Below are 18,116 nucleotides of genomic sequence, written 5' to 3'. Positions count from 1 at the left end.
ATGTAGGTAGGTAGGTAGGCGAGTGGGTGGGTAGTTAGGTTGGCAGGTACATAGGTTGTAGATATGGGTAGGTAAGTACAGTGTTGGTATAGGTAGGTTGGTAGCAGTGTGCGAAATTAACGTCGGTCCGACGGTCCGAGACCGACAGATTTCTCGTCGGGCCGAAAGTTTTTAGCTACATGTCGGTCCTTATGACCGACTGAAATTTGGAATAAATGATGAAAATTTCTCCGTCAAGACCTGTAACAGATGCAGATGATGACTGACTCTGAATCATGTGATTCCGACTTGAATGTCGTGCACCTATCAATGTTTTCCACCGTGGGAGTGCGGCGCAACAGGGGATATTGATCGCACTTCGTGTCCTGGTACTGGGGAATTTGATCTCTATGGTACGCCAGACCGGGGGTGGGGGGGTTACAATGTCGAACATAGTAATTTTGAGAGTCTAATCCCTCCGATCGACGCGCACAGCACGGTGCAGCTGATTACATTCAGATCAGTATGAATTACGTCCGTGCATGCAGATAGCAATGATGGAATGGATTGATTTTGGTGCAACAATGTGACACAATATTATAATAATACTCGTCTAGTGAGTGTAACCCTGGTAATGTTAGCATATCTGTGTCATATGATAACAACATCAAGTATCACTTCACTAGTTCTACACTTTAAGTGTTCGGAATTTACATGTACACAAATGTACATAATACAGCCCTTCATTTTATCAAACTGGCTCCGTTTTCTTTGCATTGATTTTCCTTTGAAGCGTTCAAAACACAGCCTAAACGGTTCATAGAAAAGTTCAAGACAAAAACCTACTACGAGAACAGTGCTGTTGACTAAACATATTTGGTTTTGAACATGGAGGTATTTTTTTACCTCTATGGTTTTGAACTACGCCCGACACAAGGACTAGATGGTTACACGACAGCCCAATTGTGCTACCTTCAGTCGACAGTCAAGTTCAAATTTCGCTGCGTTTGTTTGTGGACCGGTAGAACATCTTGCTTGCTCGTTGGTCTGTAACCAAATTTCACAAGGCCGACTGTTACCACGATATATCGACGTGATAACAAGTGTACATTTTATAAAACAGAGCGGCCTTATCATTAACAGTTTTGTCGAGTTGCATGATCCGTCGTGTATACTCTCAGAGGCCGAGAGTAGGGCTTCAAATTGTTTCGAAGTATACCGTTTTACGACAGGCAGGCAAAACCCACCGTCTTCCTGGACTGTAGGCCTAAATGTCGCAAAAACTTACGTCTTTTAAGATTTTACGGTCGTGATCGTGTCGATGGTTTTCAGCAGTATCGAGTGTCTGTCAAACTTTTCAGAGTCATTTTAATAACTTTAAGCTTTCAAAGGGCGATGAGACCCAGCAATCGCTCAGGCAAAACTTTTCGATCAGAAAATATGCATTCATTTCCGCGAGTGGCGACGTGTGCCATTCATGTTGTCTGTAATTTCTATAATCGAGAAAAAGTTACGATACTTGTCCTTTTAATTAAAAGTATAACTTCATCTGTTTCTTCAATGCAACAGAGGCCACATTTAAGCATATTTATTTTTTGAAAAATTTTGAAAGTAATCCATACGTCATATCAAAATACATACCAAGTATTTTCTCCCTTCTGTTTTACATTACAATAAAAAAGTCGTAGCGATCAATGTTTGCATAAAAAATTTATTCATACACTCCCCTTACTCATGACTGTTTTCAGGGTAGTAAGTTATTCACTCACTCTTCTACCACTTGCGTTGGCTAATTTCAGAAGTGATTTTCAGCTCGCCAACCATTTTCAAATCACAATATCACATGCCCTCGTGTAGTGTACAATAGGGCTGTTCACAGTTTACGTCACTGTTCTCTCATTAATATGCAAAAATAAATGTTTGTCCGCATTTTTAGATTACGCTTTTGAAAATTGCGCATGCAAAATCGACGAAAACAAATCTTAGTAGACGACTGCTAGTGTAACAATGAATACTAAAAGGCATATTCGCGACTCAGAGTACAAGCTGCAAAAACGATAAAATTTGTCCGCATTTCAAGCTGCGTGTCCGATGTCGCGCGCGTACAGCTATATTTAGTAACAAACCTGTAACCGTGAACAACGCTATTGTACACAGCAATGTAGAGAACACCATTCCCCATAGAAAGTTATGAGAGACAAACTTCCTCGCTGCCTGTATTCCCCGGCCCCTGCGTGTTTGCTTTATTCCCCGGCCCCTGGTGTTTGACATCATTTTATAGTCCGAGAGTGAGGGATTTGATATGGCTAGAAAAAATGTCAAATTCTCCTGTTAGTCCCATAGCCCCCCCCCCCCCCCCCCCCGTGGCGGAAAACATTGATAAATGTGTGCGCATGACAGTGAGGAAGATGAGGGCTGTGATCTTTTACAGATTCCAGATCATGTAGATGAATATTTCATGATCATTCACTTACACTATTCTGCAATCTATATGAACAATGGTCTTTTGAGTGAATACTTACTGACTCTATTAATAAAAGGACATGAAAAGTTAAATATTACAACATTCAAAAGCATAGTATTGGTGGAGAAGTTGACTTTAATGGTCGCTAACAACTGCCTTTATTGAGGACCGGCAGTTTTCTGTAAGGACCTGAAGCTTTGGCCTGGGGCAGGTCCTTGTGACCTGAAGCTATTTTCTCTTAATTTAGCACACTGGTTGGTAGGCAGGCATGCATGCATGCATGACATGTAATGTTTTTCATGCCTTATTTGAAAGTTCAGCAAGTCAAGTGTACAAGGTGCCAGACCTTGAATATTTCTAACTCTAAAATCTATACTATAATAAAATTGAGGAAAGTAGAGTCACTTTGTGTGTTGCTTAATGAGATGCATATATATATATATATATATATATATATATATATATATATATATATATATATATATATATATATATATATATATATATATATATGAATCTGGCGCAAAACTGTCGCAAATATATATATATATATATATATATATATATATATATATATATATATATATATATATATATATATATATATATACTGCTGCAAATTTAAATTATTTAAATAAAAATTCTCATAACCTCTTCTTGAAAGACCAAACTTGATCAAAGTAGAATTGATAAAAATGCACATTGTTCGCCTTATACGTTTTAGCAAAACAGACACATAACCAGATATGAACTGAATATGCTCACGTGTTTTACAACAGGTTCATTAATAGTAGTACGCTTCACAGAACAATAAGATATATGTTATCACTAAATGAAGCAGGTTTTTTTTCATCGCACAGTACTCTCAGATTTTAATCACTAATTACAAAACTTTATTTAATATGCAAATGAGCTGTTAATTAACTTGACACTGCTCAATGCTTCATGGGACAATTAGATATCCATCAGATCAACATTTGTAGCAAGTTTCATCAAATTTAACGCTGTAATTTTGGAGTAATATCACTAATTACAAAGTTCATTAAATATGCAAATAAACCCTTAATTAACTTCACACAAGTAAATGCTCTACACCACAATTAGATATCTGTCAGATCAGTATCTGCAACAGATTTCATCACATTTGGTGCAGTTATTTTGGAGTTATGTCACCTATTTGTTAACTTGACACTGCCAAATGCTTCTCAGTACAATTAGATATTTATCAAAACAGTATCTGTACCAAATTTCAAAGACTTGGGTGCCGCAATTTCAGAATTATATATCTAATTACAAAGTTCATTAAATATGCAAATGAACCCTTAATTAATTTCACACTACTTAATGCTTTACACTACAGTTAGATATCAGTCGGATCAGTATCTGCAGCAGATTTCATCACATTTGGTGAAGTTATATCGGAGTTATATGACTAATTACAAAACTTCATAAAATATGCAAATGACCTATTTATTAACTTGACACTGCCCAATGCTTCTAAGTATAATTAGATATCATCAGATCAATATTTGTTGCAAGTATCATCAAGTTTGGTGCAGTAATTTCGGAGTTATCTCACTAATTACAAAGTTCATTAAATATGCAAATAACCCTTAATTAACTTCACACAAGTAAATTCTCTACACCACAATTAGATATTTGTCGGATCAGTATCTGCAACAGATTTCATCACATTTGGTGCAGTTATTTTGGAGTTATATCACTAATTACAAAACTTCATAAAATATGCAAATGACCTATTTGTTAACTTGACACTGCCAAATGCTTCTCAGTACAATTAGATATTTATCAAAACAGTATCTGTACCAAATTTCAAAGACTTGGGTGCCGTAATTTCAGAACTATATATCTAATTACAAAGTTCATTAAATATGCAAATGAACCCCTAATTAATTTCACACTACTTAATGCTTTACACTACAGTTAGATATCAGTCGGATCAGTATCTGCAGCAGATTTCATCACATTTGGTGAAGTTATATCGGAGTTATATGACTAATTACAAAACTTCATAAAATATGCAAATGACCTATTTATTAACTTGACACTGCCCAATGCTTCTAAGTATAATTAGATATCCATCAGATCAATATTTGTTGCAAGTATCATCAAGTTTGGTGCAGTAATTTCGGAGTTATCTCACTAATAACAAAAGTTCATTAAATATGCAAATGAGAAGGTAATTGACATGACACTCACAGCATCATCATAATGTTCTGAGATTGTCATCTGTGAAAAGTTTCATGAAATTTTGTGCAGTATTTCTTGATATATGTCTACACTGTCATTACCGTCTCCATAGGGAAACCATTGTACGGAAAAAAAACGATATTGCATAACTTCATTAATATGCAAGCCACACTAACCAAAATCTAATCAGTTCTTGCAAGTAGCATATGGTACCTTTCTACCAAATCTGACTTGAGTCCGTACAGGCGTTTTTGATTTATCCTGTAAACAGACAGACAGACAGACAGACACACACACAAATACTAACACACACACACACACACACACACACACGGACAACAGACAGACATCGCTATGACAATAGCCCACGTGTTTACACACGTGAGCTAAAAATCAATGGAGGAACGTGAGTCAACAACATTTATAATCTTTCATGAGAAATATTTGATTAGACAAGTTTTCGCCCTGAGTGAGTATCTTTCATACTTGTTAGGAAAGAACAGCAACTTGACACCTCCGAAACGTGATCACTGGGCTAAGGTGAGGCTTCGAATCGCAAACATCGCCCCTAGAGTGGCGCTCCAATTTCGTTTCTAATGTTCCCACCGTGTCTCATTTTGATGGAGGATACCGCCGCACTGATGAAATCAATAGACCTTTCTCTTCAACTTGCTTGTGTCTCCCGGTTCGCTAATGGACTGGCTGTGCAGTAATGTCCCCCTGATGGAAATCTGAAATAATCAAATAAGTGTAATGGAACTGGGCGCAGAGCCAGCCCTTATGTCGCTCGGAGAACGTTTTCGGGATCCTTCGAATTCAGAAGTCTAACGTGTTCGATGGGGATATATGTAGAATACCACAACTCGCAATGTATGATTAAAAGAGGAGGAATGTTTTTTTAAGGTGTTTGTTTAGCGGTGGTTAAAACTGTTTTATAAAGGTGGTGGTATTGTAAACAATAGTTGTGATATCGTGCTGTTGATGTTTTGGCAGTGCCTGTTACAATAAATACTATAATCATTGTGCTATGAAGATGATGATGATGATGGTGATGATGATGATGATGATGATGATGATGATGATGACGATGATGACAGGATGATGATGATGATGATGATGACGGAAATGATGATAACTATGGTGATGGTGGTGGTGGTGACAGACAGCAGATCATACATTGTCAAATCGTTAGAGGAGGAAACTAAATACTTGAACCACTGTAAAACGTTGATTTTTGTGTTTTGCCGATTTCTGGTGTTGAAGCCAAGCCTACAAATTAGCCAGTTGAGGTTACGACGTAGCGTCCGATGTGTAAAGACATTCGACGGCGTAAATATAGTGCAGTGGTGGCAGCAGTTTGATCAAAGCAAACAATATGGCTACAACCATTTAAACGTCTCCAAAATGCCTCTTAATTATTGAGCACATCACTACCTAACACTACATGTCGTGAACAGAAAACAGGAGTTTAAATCAATACATTGATTTATATATATATATATATATATATATATATATATATATATATATATATATATATATATATATATATGTGTGTGTGTGTGTCTGTGTGTCTGTGTGTCTGTGTGTCTGTGTGTCTGTAGACAAAATTACTTCAAGTACAAAGTAATAATATCTGTGACTTAAGTTTCATGCACTCTGCAATCACCAGACAGAAGAAGTAATCTTCTGTCTGATGATTGCAAGATGCATGAAACTTAAGTAACAGATATCATTACTTTGTACTTGAAGTAATTTTGCGTTGTTATTTGTAGCGCTCTGCTTTAGCATCGAACACTGTAATTTCCATCTAGGACATCTGTAAACTTCGATATATATATATATATATATATATATATATATATATATATATATATATATATATATATATATATATATATATATATATATATATATATATATATATATATATATATATATAAGAAACTGTAGGAATTCAGGTGATCCCCAGTGGAGCGTGGAATGGGGTGAAGATAGAAGAAACTTGGGTTGAAACACACTACCACACCTGGTTGTTAGGTTCCAAACGTATTTATTATACCTCAATTTTTTAGTCTCTCCTGTCATTCATGTACATTTCCAGATTTTCACAGACTTATAACTCTACATTGATCGTTTTCCTACACAATTCAACCATTGTAATTTTCATGTTCGTACTTTTTATTGTAGAAAACACCTGAAGAAGCTCTAAATTTAGAGCGAAACGTTGTGTTTGAGGTATAATAAATACGTTTGGAACCTAACAACCAGGTGTGGTAGTGTGTTTCAACCCAAGTTTCTTCTATATATATATATATATATATATATATATATATATATATATATATATATATATATATATATATATATATATATATATATATCATATAGTACATGGTACAAGGGCTACAGTCAGTTCAAACTTCAAATATTCTATGTGCATCGACTTAATTTAGCAGTCTTATGTGACAAGAAATTTTAAAAGTCAGTTCATGTATATTCATAGACACAAACCAACAGCATTCAGAAAACATCAAAGCTCTTTTAATATTTGAATAGTGTGCATTCAGCATAAATTTTTCTAAATGTTTGCGAAAAGCTTTTCGTTTATTTTATGAGTTCCTGTAAACAATGAAAGCATGAAATATGGTCGAATCGTTTAATAATGTATTCAAGGTGCATTTAGTCCATCACTGTTGCCCGCGTCGTTTTCTAATAGTTCTTTAATTATTCAAGGGAAACCGACAGAGCCGTCGTACAGTCGATTTTAACATTTAAGTTCCCTCTAACCTTTAACTCAAAAAAATACGAGAGTAATGCAGGAATGTGTTCGAAGTCTTCACGTTTCACCCTTGGAGAGTAGTCCTAGTTCCTGTCGGATGCAAGTCAGATTTACAGCATTTCAGTAGCGCTGTGTACACAAGGAACATCGGCGCTTAATCTATGCTATCGGACATGTAAAGTGTCTCAGACGGGCAACATGTATACTTTGCGAAACGGTCATAATCGCTGAGGAGGCAATGTCTACGAGGTTCTGTCCAGTCAATTATTGCCTTCTACGCCTATCCTCTACAGAAAGGCAGTTTGATTTGTTTTCCATTTTTTGAGACAAGAACAAGGAGCAGTCTGAATAGTGTTTATATTAACTTGGATCCTATGTGGCCCATTCTTAACTCTTCAATGCTGCTTTTAAACACACGACAGTAATTCCACTTGAACTAAACCTGCCTTAAGGTATTGTACTTTTTTACACTCTGCAGGTTTTAGAACGAGTCTGAACATGCGATCAGCATACAACAACGTATTCCCGACATTTGAGAGTCAGAATGTATGTCCCCTGGGCGTCTGAAATGTGTTTATGTAAATTCTCTGGTTTTTGGTAATGCTCCTTCAAATTTCTTTCTCGGCTGTTGTCAATACCCTGAGAGAAGCACTGATAATACCGTTGACAGAGTCTAGTTTTGAGCCTTGCATGTGTGACAGAAGGGACAAATATTTCTTCCTCGGCATATTTGACGTCAGCGACGTAAGAGAGCTATGCAATCAGAAATAAGTAAATGTTTACATTTGTACCGAGGAGATGAAAAGTAGTGAAATCAATTTACATGTGGGACTAAAAATAATATTCAAGAAGTTCATAGACCTTGATAACGAATTTGCTACCAAAGTTAACGATCCCTACAACAGAAACACCACTTGGGACTACGTTTCTGTGATGCATTAGTCATGTCAATATTTTCCCTCGCGGCCGGAAATTGGAAAGTTCCTTTACGATGGTCACGGATATTTTAATTGCTTTGTTTTCGATTTTTAGTGTTTGGTATCCAAAGGTGTCGCCCTGGTTGCGAGTATTATATTCACCATAACAACGGGAATGCAGATAAGTGACATCGTATCTCCGATATAAAATTTCTTAAAACCATTTTCAAATTGTGTCCCTTTGGGACATCTCGTGAATGACAACATCAACGTCTGCCTTTCTTCTTTTATAGATGTACAAACAGGAATTGTTGAAATTTAGTTTCTGTATATAGACCTCGGAGTCATCTCTAACCCCCCCCACCTCTCTCTCTCTCTCTCTCTCTCTCTCTCTCTCTCTCTCTCTCTCTCTCTCTCTCTCTCTCTCTCTCTCTCTCTCTCTCTCCAACAAAGGCACGGGGATGATTGAGCAGAAGTGTAAATTAATCCGTGACCTAAATATTTTTCGTCTTGGGACCTTCAATAGATCTAATGTTACACTTTAAAGCTTTCCCAAAGATTAAACAAGAATGAATTTACGTTGAACGACATTGCTAATCAACATAATCCTGGGGGTCCGGTTGATTCGCCGAGCTATGGAGGACCCCCCAAGTCTCCATCACTTCAATATGTAAATTAAGCCCATCGTTCTTCAGGTGCATCTTGGTTAATATCTTTTTATATCTTAGCACTCTACTGTTCTTGACGCTCAATTGCCATCGCTGTCCGTTTATTTCCCAAATTTCTGTTCGGTGCAGTCGCCAACTTCCTGTCGGGCGAGAGAGTGAATTAAAATCATGGAAAAATGAGTTCATCCAAAAAAAAAGTAGAGACATCGCTCTCATCAATCAAAGCACGATCTTTAAATTGGAGCTGACGCAATGCAGGAAGGGGGACCTCAATCGCCATGGAAACGATCACAGGCGCCCATGTCGATTTCATTGGGGAATGGGCAAGTTAACAATGTAATTTATCAGCGTTGAAAGAGAAGCGCAGGGTAAATTAGTTTAGATGTGAGGTCGTTATGAAATTTTGAACTTCTGAGAGGCCCTGCTTTGGCGGCTTGTGGAAACGTCGATGATTCAAATCAACTAAAAGGATTCTGAGTTGCCTAAAATTCGCCGTTAACTCTGTTTTTTTCCGCTATTAATAGTGAGTGCAAAATTTTAATGCGATACAGGCAAAATGTGGAGTGCATCGCCCTTCTGTTACGGTTTTGGGGAGGGTTGTTGAGAGTTGTATAGCATCAGGTGGTAAGTGAATAGACCACTCATATCAGGAATGATCCTTGTCCTTCAAATGACCCAACCAAAAAATTGTTTTAAATTATTGACATTTCATTCACTGCGTCCCGTCGTAAATATCTCCCGTAGGGCTTTTCTCAGCGGCGTCGTACACTTGCGGGTCTGTAGCAGAGCCATCTATATCACCTATACGCTGTGCGTGAAGAGTAACTCGGTCTCGACACAATAAAGCCGTTACATATACATGTTATTAACCGGTATTGACGCCGGGTGAAATTGGTATTCTCAAATTTTAATAACCTGTAATTGACATGTAAACTCGACCAAGTGGGGTGTGTTTCATATTCAGAGTAGGGGGCCGGATTTCTTTCTTTTTTTTCTGTCAGAGTAGCAGGTGCGCTTGCGCCCTTCCAGAAAATAGTTGAATATACGATGCGTCACCGACTGTACAACCCGTCATTATTTTACATTTCCCGACTCGGTAGACGACATTAACAAGCTTGGCACCATTATGAAGCTGGCTGCACAGTAACGCTGTAGTAGTCAAACTTCACACACGTTCGTCATACCTGTACGTACTTTGCCCTGCCCTTGAGCGGCCAAGTATGTGTCTGTAAGGTAAGCTTTATTGAGAACATCGATGAAGAATATACAGGGCCCTTTCTTTTTATCAAGGTATATGTATATATATATATATATATATATATATATATATATATATATATATATATATATATATATATATAAACTCTGAGTAACGCCTAAGTCCTGTTTTCTACTGTTATCAATTTTTTACCGTATATATATATATATATATATATATATATATATATATATATATATATATATATATATATATATATATATATATATATATATACTCCACACTTCGGTTCCAATTTTCACTGTGCCAGTTTCTTGTCGTTTTGAAGGGCGTTCAGTTCTCCAAAACGTTTGTTGATTTCCGTAACATTGGGCACTTACATAGTTTATGGTTCGGAAAATATTTGCGACTGCTGAAATCAAAAGCGGTCCTCTCCGTCTCGCTGATTTTCAAAGCATTTTGGCAATTTATAGGCATGGCGATATGTTACTATAGGAATCGCCTGTTTTGCAGGGGCCTCGACGTATCCTCGTGATTTTTCATACAATGGATGTTCCAAGAGAATAAATAATGTCGACTGAGTATTTGCGGTTTCCATCTAATCTATATCTGTTCACTTACGATCATGCAGATCAGTAAATCAGCGAAAGGGTTGTCTCTGGTATCTTTTATATCCAGAAATTGTAATTCATCTGGCGATTCGAAAACAGTAACTTCACCCATCTCCTCGGGTGATAAGAGCATGATTGATGACAAACATTCAGATCGACGGACGGATATACGTACAAACAAACAAACAAACAAACAAACAAACAACGACAAAAGGGGAGAGAGATACAGGAACAAGTGTATATATATATATATATATATTATATATATATATATATATATATATATATATATATATATATATATATATATATATATGAACATACACACATACATACATACATCTGACATAACGAACACAGTGGAAATATTCACGGAAAATCTTGTCTTTTTACGTGGAATATATTTAATAGTCAGTTGCTAAATGCTACTAAAAATAAACGGAGCTTGCAGTCTGTACATGGGGAAATGAGTTAAACCAGGTAGAATGTCAGCACTAGTCTGAGAATATACCTCATTTATCAAAAAAGCCACTTTATGAGGTATTTCAGCTGGCAATAAAAACCGTTTTGTTTTGACACGTAGTGCATTCAAATAGGTATGCCCTCGTTCACGGAACCGATCCACCGAGTTCAGAGCTTTAATGTTCTCTGACAAATCCAGCCATCAGCGAAACCATATTTATATTGACAAAAAATGTTCTATCCTTCAGGAAAAATTGTGTAATTCACACAGCGACAAGACCAGCGAGTATGGCGCAAAACGTACAAATAGTTTTATTTGTATCCATGATATTTCTTCCAGCCTTTTTGTATGCGCCATGTATCAACGCAGTGACGATTTCTTTGCTTCATAGATCCAGTAGCGCCATTTGCTCTTGATCCAAAACAGTTAGGCTCGTTTACCATTATACAGCTGAACCACATTTCGCCATATGATTCAACGCACATGTCTGTCTATGATATATGCATATCTGATTGTTGGTGCATATGACGCTTTATATTGCAGAGACACTCTCCACTGCCTTGGGCTTCACGGAGTCGACTTATTCAGTCTAAAATGGGCTCATACCTTGTCAATACGTCTTTATATTTCCCTATCCAACATTTGTTTGTCTATATATTACATAAAATTTTGTTTGTAACTCTCTCTCTCTCTCTCTCTCTCTCTCTCTCTCTCTCTCTCCTCTCTCTCTCTCTCTCTCTCTCTCTCTCTCTCTCTCTCTCTCTCATACATGAGTTAAATGAAGTGGAAGCGTCATACACAAGCATGCTCACCGCCTTTGAAACGACTGATACTTTATGTTACACCACGGCACAACAGCACATATTGCTTGTAGGCGCGACAATGTATTTTCCTCTGAGCCAATGCTCGTTTGCGTGCGTGCGTACGTGCTAACTTTATGGCAGTATTCTTACATAGATCTTCACATTACTTTGTCACTCCATGCAAAAGTAAGCTATCACAATCCATAGAATCGTCGTCTTTAGAATTTCAAGAGCTAAAATCAAGCATTTATGTCATTTGAGTAGTCTTGCAATAGTCCGAGACTTCGAATGACGCCTCTAACAATTGCCGTTTCTATTTTCTGTCTCTATTTGCAGGGCCTGGCGTACAATGGTCGCACGAAAACTGGATACTTGGTTTGGAGCTTCGTATTCCCGGAGAGTCAGATCCATATAATTACCGTCCATGGAAAATACTCTTGGAATATATGAAGCTTAATAGACTGAATCCCTCATTAATCTTACTTCGCGTCGACGGCACCTGATTTTCTTCCCACGGGGCATTGCTGTTCCCCGCTCGATTGAAATCTTGAGCAGAAACGGTATCCTCACCGTAACATTAGACGGTGACATTGGGACCCTAGCTCGATGAACTTCGCATTCAGTCGACTTTACTATTATACTTGCAAACAGCATACAATGCGTGCGCCGATTTTCACGTCAACGAAAAACCCAAACAAACTACTTTTCGTTCTTGTGAATTTCCAGCGGGGTTAATTAAAATTCAACGAGCGTTCGCCAACAGGAGTGTACTTCCGTCGGCCTGTCATAGCTGCGCATATCTCACGTCCTCACGGGCTATAATTTAGAGTTAAAAAGAAATCACTATACCAGCGCAAGGTTGTAATGTATCGCTTAGCAACTGCCGTTACACGGCCAACCGGATTCGTTGATTCTCTGTACGATTGAACGGAAGGCCGCTCCAGGACGCATTGTGACCGTGAAGTTGTTCAAATACTGCTGCTGTAAAGACGCACCGCGTACTATATATTACCGTCATTTTAAAGATATCCTTTCCCAACTGTTGACCGCCTGCTCTGAATCCAGGCGTCTATCCTGCAAAGATGGCGGATTCTGACGGTACTAGAAGCTCGTACGAGAAAGCGCAGTCGAAGGTTATAAGCTCCGGGGGAAATGTTACCACAGATTCGTTCAACAAAGCCTGGGAGAGAGTCTACGGCAACAAGCAATACAAGCCGTCATGGGTCGGTTTCGGTAGCCCCGGACGGCTCCCGCCGCCGAAAGCGTTGAACAGGCCCCCGCTGAAGAAGAAAGAAGTAGACGAGAAGGAGAAGAAATTAACGACCCTCGAAGAGGAGTCGAAGCGTCGGCAACGAAAAAAGAGCACAGATGATGGAACGTCGGTTACCCTGCCAGTGCAAGCGGCGCCGGAGGTGCTCAAACCTCGGAAAAAAGAACCAGAAGTTTTGAAAATTAACGGGAAGGAGCTACCAACAGAACCAGAACTGGAGCCGTGGAAAAAGCAAATTGAATGCGACGAAATTGGACCGGATGGACGGCCAGTGTATAACAAAATCGTCAAGGAGACGAACATTCCGGCCTGGATGAAGGGGAACAACTATTGGGAAGCCAGCGCTGTAACGAGTAAAAAAACAGTCACAAAGGCTGTCAAAAAATCAGACAAAAAGAAAAAGCCCGCCGTGGTTAACACGGCCGACTATGACATCACAGTGTACGAGAATAAAGTGAAAAGAGAAAATTTGAAAATTGGCGAGCGCGATGTCCCGAAGGAACGGGAACTGAAGCCGTGGTCAGACGGGATCGAGATCCCAGAGAAGCTCGACGGGAATCTCGAAGCCGAGCGAGACGATGGCCATTTATCGGAGAAACGGAAAAATTGGAACAAAGTGCTGCACACGGCTAATGTACCCGGATTCTTTTCCCACAACAACTACTGGGATTAGTGTGTGTGTTGCAAAGACCATTTTTAGGGAAAATAATGATCTGCCACATTCCAAAGACATTGATTGAAGGATAAAAATAAAACTGAGACAACTCGGTTCGCCAAGGACGAAGAAAAGTCTATGATCTCGATTAGAGCTGTATTACACGGGGATGATTTAAATCTCACCGGATTGTCGTCACTTCCGCTCTGACGTCACTTCCATTTACACTGACTACTTGACCAGAGGTGACCGACGCACTGAGCAGCGAATGAAAAACGTGAATTCTGGTGACTGTAGTGGACAATATAAGAGAAGGTTTATAGAATTTTGAGATTTCCGTCCATTTTCTTATTATTTTCTCCATTTTGATGTAAATAGACTTAGTGAAATGTTGTCATTTTTTGGTTGATATAAAACTACTTTCCAGCGTTACTTACGCCACCAATCTTCCAACGGTTGCACCATAGAGAAAAAACTATATACTTACAAATCGCCATAGCCAACCAACTTCCATAAGACGACGAACATCAGGTAAAGCGTTAATTATTAGGTAATATTTCTGCTTGAATCGCATTTTTCATGAACAAATTTAAACACAAACGTACCTCTTGGAGGTAAATTTTTGCATCTTCTAGCCAAAATGAATTATTCATTCCATAAATCTACGAATTTAGCGATTTGCAAAAACATGTTTTCCTGAACATGCTCGGTTATGTATATTTTAGGAATTTCAAATCGTAAAATGATATTTAATTTATATTCGTGGCGTGTTATTCGAGAGTATAACGCTCAAAGAAAGAGTTTAAGTGAACTGTTATTGGACATAACTTGAAACACAGAAATAAAGTCCTAAAACTGTCACTTTTATGTATTTTCAAGTAGTTTTGTTCCATTTTACTGAACTTTAGTTAGGCCTATTTGTTCTACTCCCAAAATTACGCTAAAATTCCCGTTATTTAACTTTTTGATACATCATGTGCGTAATGTTGTCGTTAACAACCGAACTCTTGTCCCGAGTAGAATTATATCGTCAGTGACAACGATGTGCACTGTTTGCAAGAGGGTTATACCTTCTTTTTAAACCTACCATTGGGACAAGAAACAGAAAAAGCACCAGTTAATTTGCATAAAAGGGCCAGTAATGCTAACTTTTGATATTTTTTCCACCATTTTTGTTTTGAATGTGAACCATAATTCTTTGTTCCACTCCCCAAGGCATGTTGATATACACAGTGTTCAGCTTGTCAACGAAGCCCGTAAGTATGTAAACTGCATTGTTATTGTTGAACAGTGACTGCTCGTCCTGACTAGAATTCAAATGTAAGCAATAAAAATGCATTTTACACATATATACGCTAAGTTGACAAGCCAAATAACGGGTGCTTTAACGTGCTTTGGGGAAGTTGCAAATGATATACAAAATAAAAATAATGAAAAAAAATCATTAAAAGTTAGCATAACTGGCCCTCAAAATAATAATATCATAAACAGTTACAGGTATTATCCCTCCTATGGTGCAAGCGTTGTTATTTTACTGACGATTTTATTCACGACGAAATTCTACTGTAGGAAAGAGGAGTACAATTCAGGTCAAGTCAAACTCGGCCGGGTGGTACTTTTACATCGATCACTCTCTTTGAGTGGATTAGAACGAATTAATCGAATTTGGCTGAGTTAGAACGCCGAATTTAAATGGTGGCCATGTCATGATCAGTCAAATTAAAGTGACGGCTTTCGATCACAAAAGATTATTAAATGAAGATGAATGGGCGAAAAATTAAACGGTACTTTGTGTGCTTGTTCAGCGGGGAGCTTATTAAATTTCACCATTGAATGTCGTGAAAATAAGACGAAATTAAGTCCAATAAAGCACATTTTTCGTCAGATCTGCCCCACCTAGCCATGACACACGCAGACTCAGTCGAACACTTACAGGGAGCTTTAAATGGTTGAGAAATCATCAGCACATTTTTTGTTTTAGGCAAAGCGGCGAGAGATTTTTTCTGTATTTACATGTAAGGCTGACTATGGACCATTATGCTCCAGGGAGCAATATTGTTTGCTCATAGTGATTTCACTTCACCATATGGTCTCAGGCTTAAAGTAAAAGTTAATAGGCTTGAAATATCGAATTTTTTATATGAAACAGGCATGTAGCGTTCATTAAATCAAGTATTTCAAATACAGGGATATTAATAATCTGCCAGTCTTAGACGAGGTCTCTTTTTTCTCTTATATCGTTACAAATAAGAGACGTGTGTACTGTTTACTTTCTTCTCGTTGTTTTTGTCGTTTCCATTCAGTCTTTTTTGTCTGGAACGAAATAAAACGAACTTGAAGTTATAATATTCGGTAATATTTGCTCTGTAGCTTGTTTACATGAAACTTCCTGTCCAACCATATGGCACTGATGCTCAATTGTCCGTTGATACAGGAAACTTTGAGTATTAAAAAAATGCGTTACACACCCATGGTCAGACGCAGGACTCGTAGAAGAGACTCCTCTCAGACTAGGGACCGCACGCTTTTTTGATGAAAGAGTGGGAACTAGGCTGGGCAAGACATTCCTGTTCTGGATACGGTCGGATCGCCAACCTGTCACGAGACTTGGCTGATTGTTTTCATATGCTTTGCCGTTGCCGTGAAACGTATTCTCGATGGAATTAGATTAATAACGTTGACTGGACGAATCCCGATGTAAAAGCTTATCCTTCAAAAGAGCACTTTCATATTCCGCTAATACATGTCAAGCGAAAGTTATACGTATATAAGGAGTATATAAGGTGCAGGGTCCAAAATCATAAATATGCACAGATGATAATGAGTCTTTGTCATTCGCATGCTCAAAGCTTTATGTAAATCAAAACTGATATGCCTCGTTCGACCACTAGATGTTTCACATTTGAGTTTCGGAACACCGGTTACAAGAAGGACATCTTGTGTCAAAAAGGTCATGTGAATTATTCGTTTGTATGCGCGCTCTCTTTACTGTTTGATGGGTAGGACGTTCCATTTTGCAATCAAAATCTTTTCTACCTGACGTAAATCAAACCGTGCGTTGCAAGCTGGTCTAAATTAATAGTCTGCTCAGCTCTGAAACGAAGCTTCATTTTCAGCGCAGTCATTTACTGAAATTCCGGAGTACTACTGTATTAAAGTTGTAATATCGTGTAATTTGTGTATTTTTTGCTTGTCTGCCCCGCCGCTCTAACCTTTCGATAGATTACAGATTGTGACTCCGAAGCAATCACGACATCATTAAAACGCGTTGTATTGTCAGCTCCAGCCACAGAACTGGCTTCGACTGATTCTCAGATTTTCCAATTATCAGATCCTCGGGAGGTTTTTTTATGGTGAAAGTTTCAACTGCCCAGACGTCTTCGTTGTGCTGCATGTGACGTCGTGTGACTTATATAGGCCCCTATTTATCGGTCTTTATTGTGTAAAAGGCAAATCGCTGATATAAAGTTCATTCCATATTTTCTCTACACTGGCTATCAGGAAAAGAATGAGACACTGACTGCATGGTGTTTCTACGGTATGGACTTGGTAGCTCAGCGAGGAAATCGTCAATCCATCACCCTTGCTCTCAGTATACTATTGGCGAGAAAACCGCATGACTTTAGTGTGTGAATATGTACGCGAGTTGCTAGTCCGTTGATATTAAGGTAGAATGTGCCTCGGGGACAGATATTCGGACTCTCAAACTTTTACAATTCTTTTCTGATATACCACCTGTGAGGTTTCATTTTAAAGCTCTTGGTGTAAGAAAACTTTTCACCGGCTTTGTTTTTCGAAATTCGAAATTTTTATTTTTCTCTATAGAGTTAACACGGGGATTGCGGCCATTGTGAATTTTAAATATCGGTAAATCTTGGGTTATTTGTTTTTAGTTACTGTACTAAAATTTGAACGGCGACCCCAGATTTTGATTTTTGATTTTGAAAGAGAATTGTTGAAAGATTTCTTGAGGAAAGTTTGAGCAAAAGTTTAAGTCTTTTGCTTTTCGAGGCGCGAACTACCTTAAAGCGCTACAGTCTTCTCCAGACTGGGATATATGCCTTTCGCTTTCAA

General features: G+C 38.1%; 1 protein-coding gene across 2 annotated transcripts in view; it reads left to right on the top strand.

Moving 5' to 3' along the window:
- LOC139120308 (uncharacterized) overlaps window positions 1-14,903 on the top strand; it is a 40,846-nt gene extending 25,943 nt beyond the window's left edge. The window contains exons 1-2 of one of the 2 annotated variants that reach the window (XM_070684637.1): window positions 10,095-10,254; window positions 12,454-14,903. In XM_070684637.1, the coding sequence (XP_070540738.1) occupies window positions 13,200-14,060 (861 nt within the window). In that variant the 5' untranslated portion in view covers window positions 10,095-10,254; window positions 12,454-13,199 and the 3' untranslated portion in view covers window positions 14,061-14,903. Of the gene's footprint in view, window positions 1-10,094; window positions 10,255-12,453 lie in introns of those variants that run through there. The other variant, XM_070684638.1, reaches the window with a different exon arrangement.
- The last annotated feature ends 3,213 nt before the right edge of the window (window positions 14,904-18,116 follow it).

Source organism: Ptychodera flava, chromosome 20, assembly GCF_041260155.1.
Source record: "Ptychodera flava strain L36383 chromosome 20, AS_Pfla_20210202, whole genome shotgun sequence".
In the NCBI taxonomy this organism is placed as follows: domain Eukaryota; kingdom Metazoa; phylum Hemichordata; class Enteropneusta; family Ptychoderidae; genus Ptychodera; species Ptychodera flava.
Note: the sequence above shows the minus strand (reverse complement) of the source record. Positions and strands in the feature narration are given on the sequence as shown.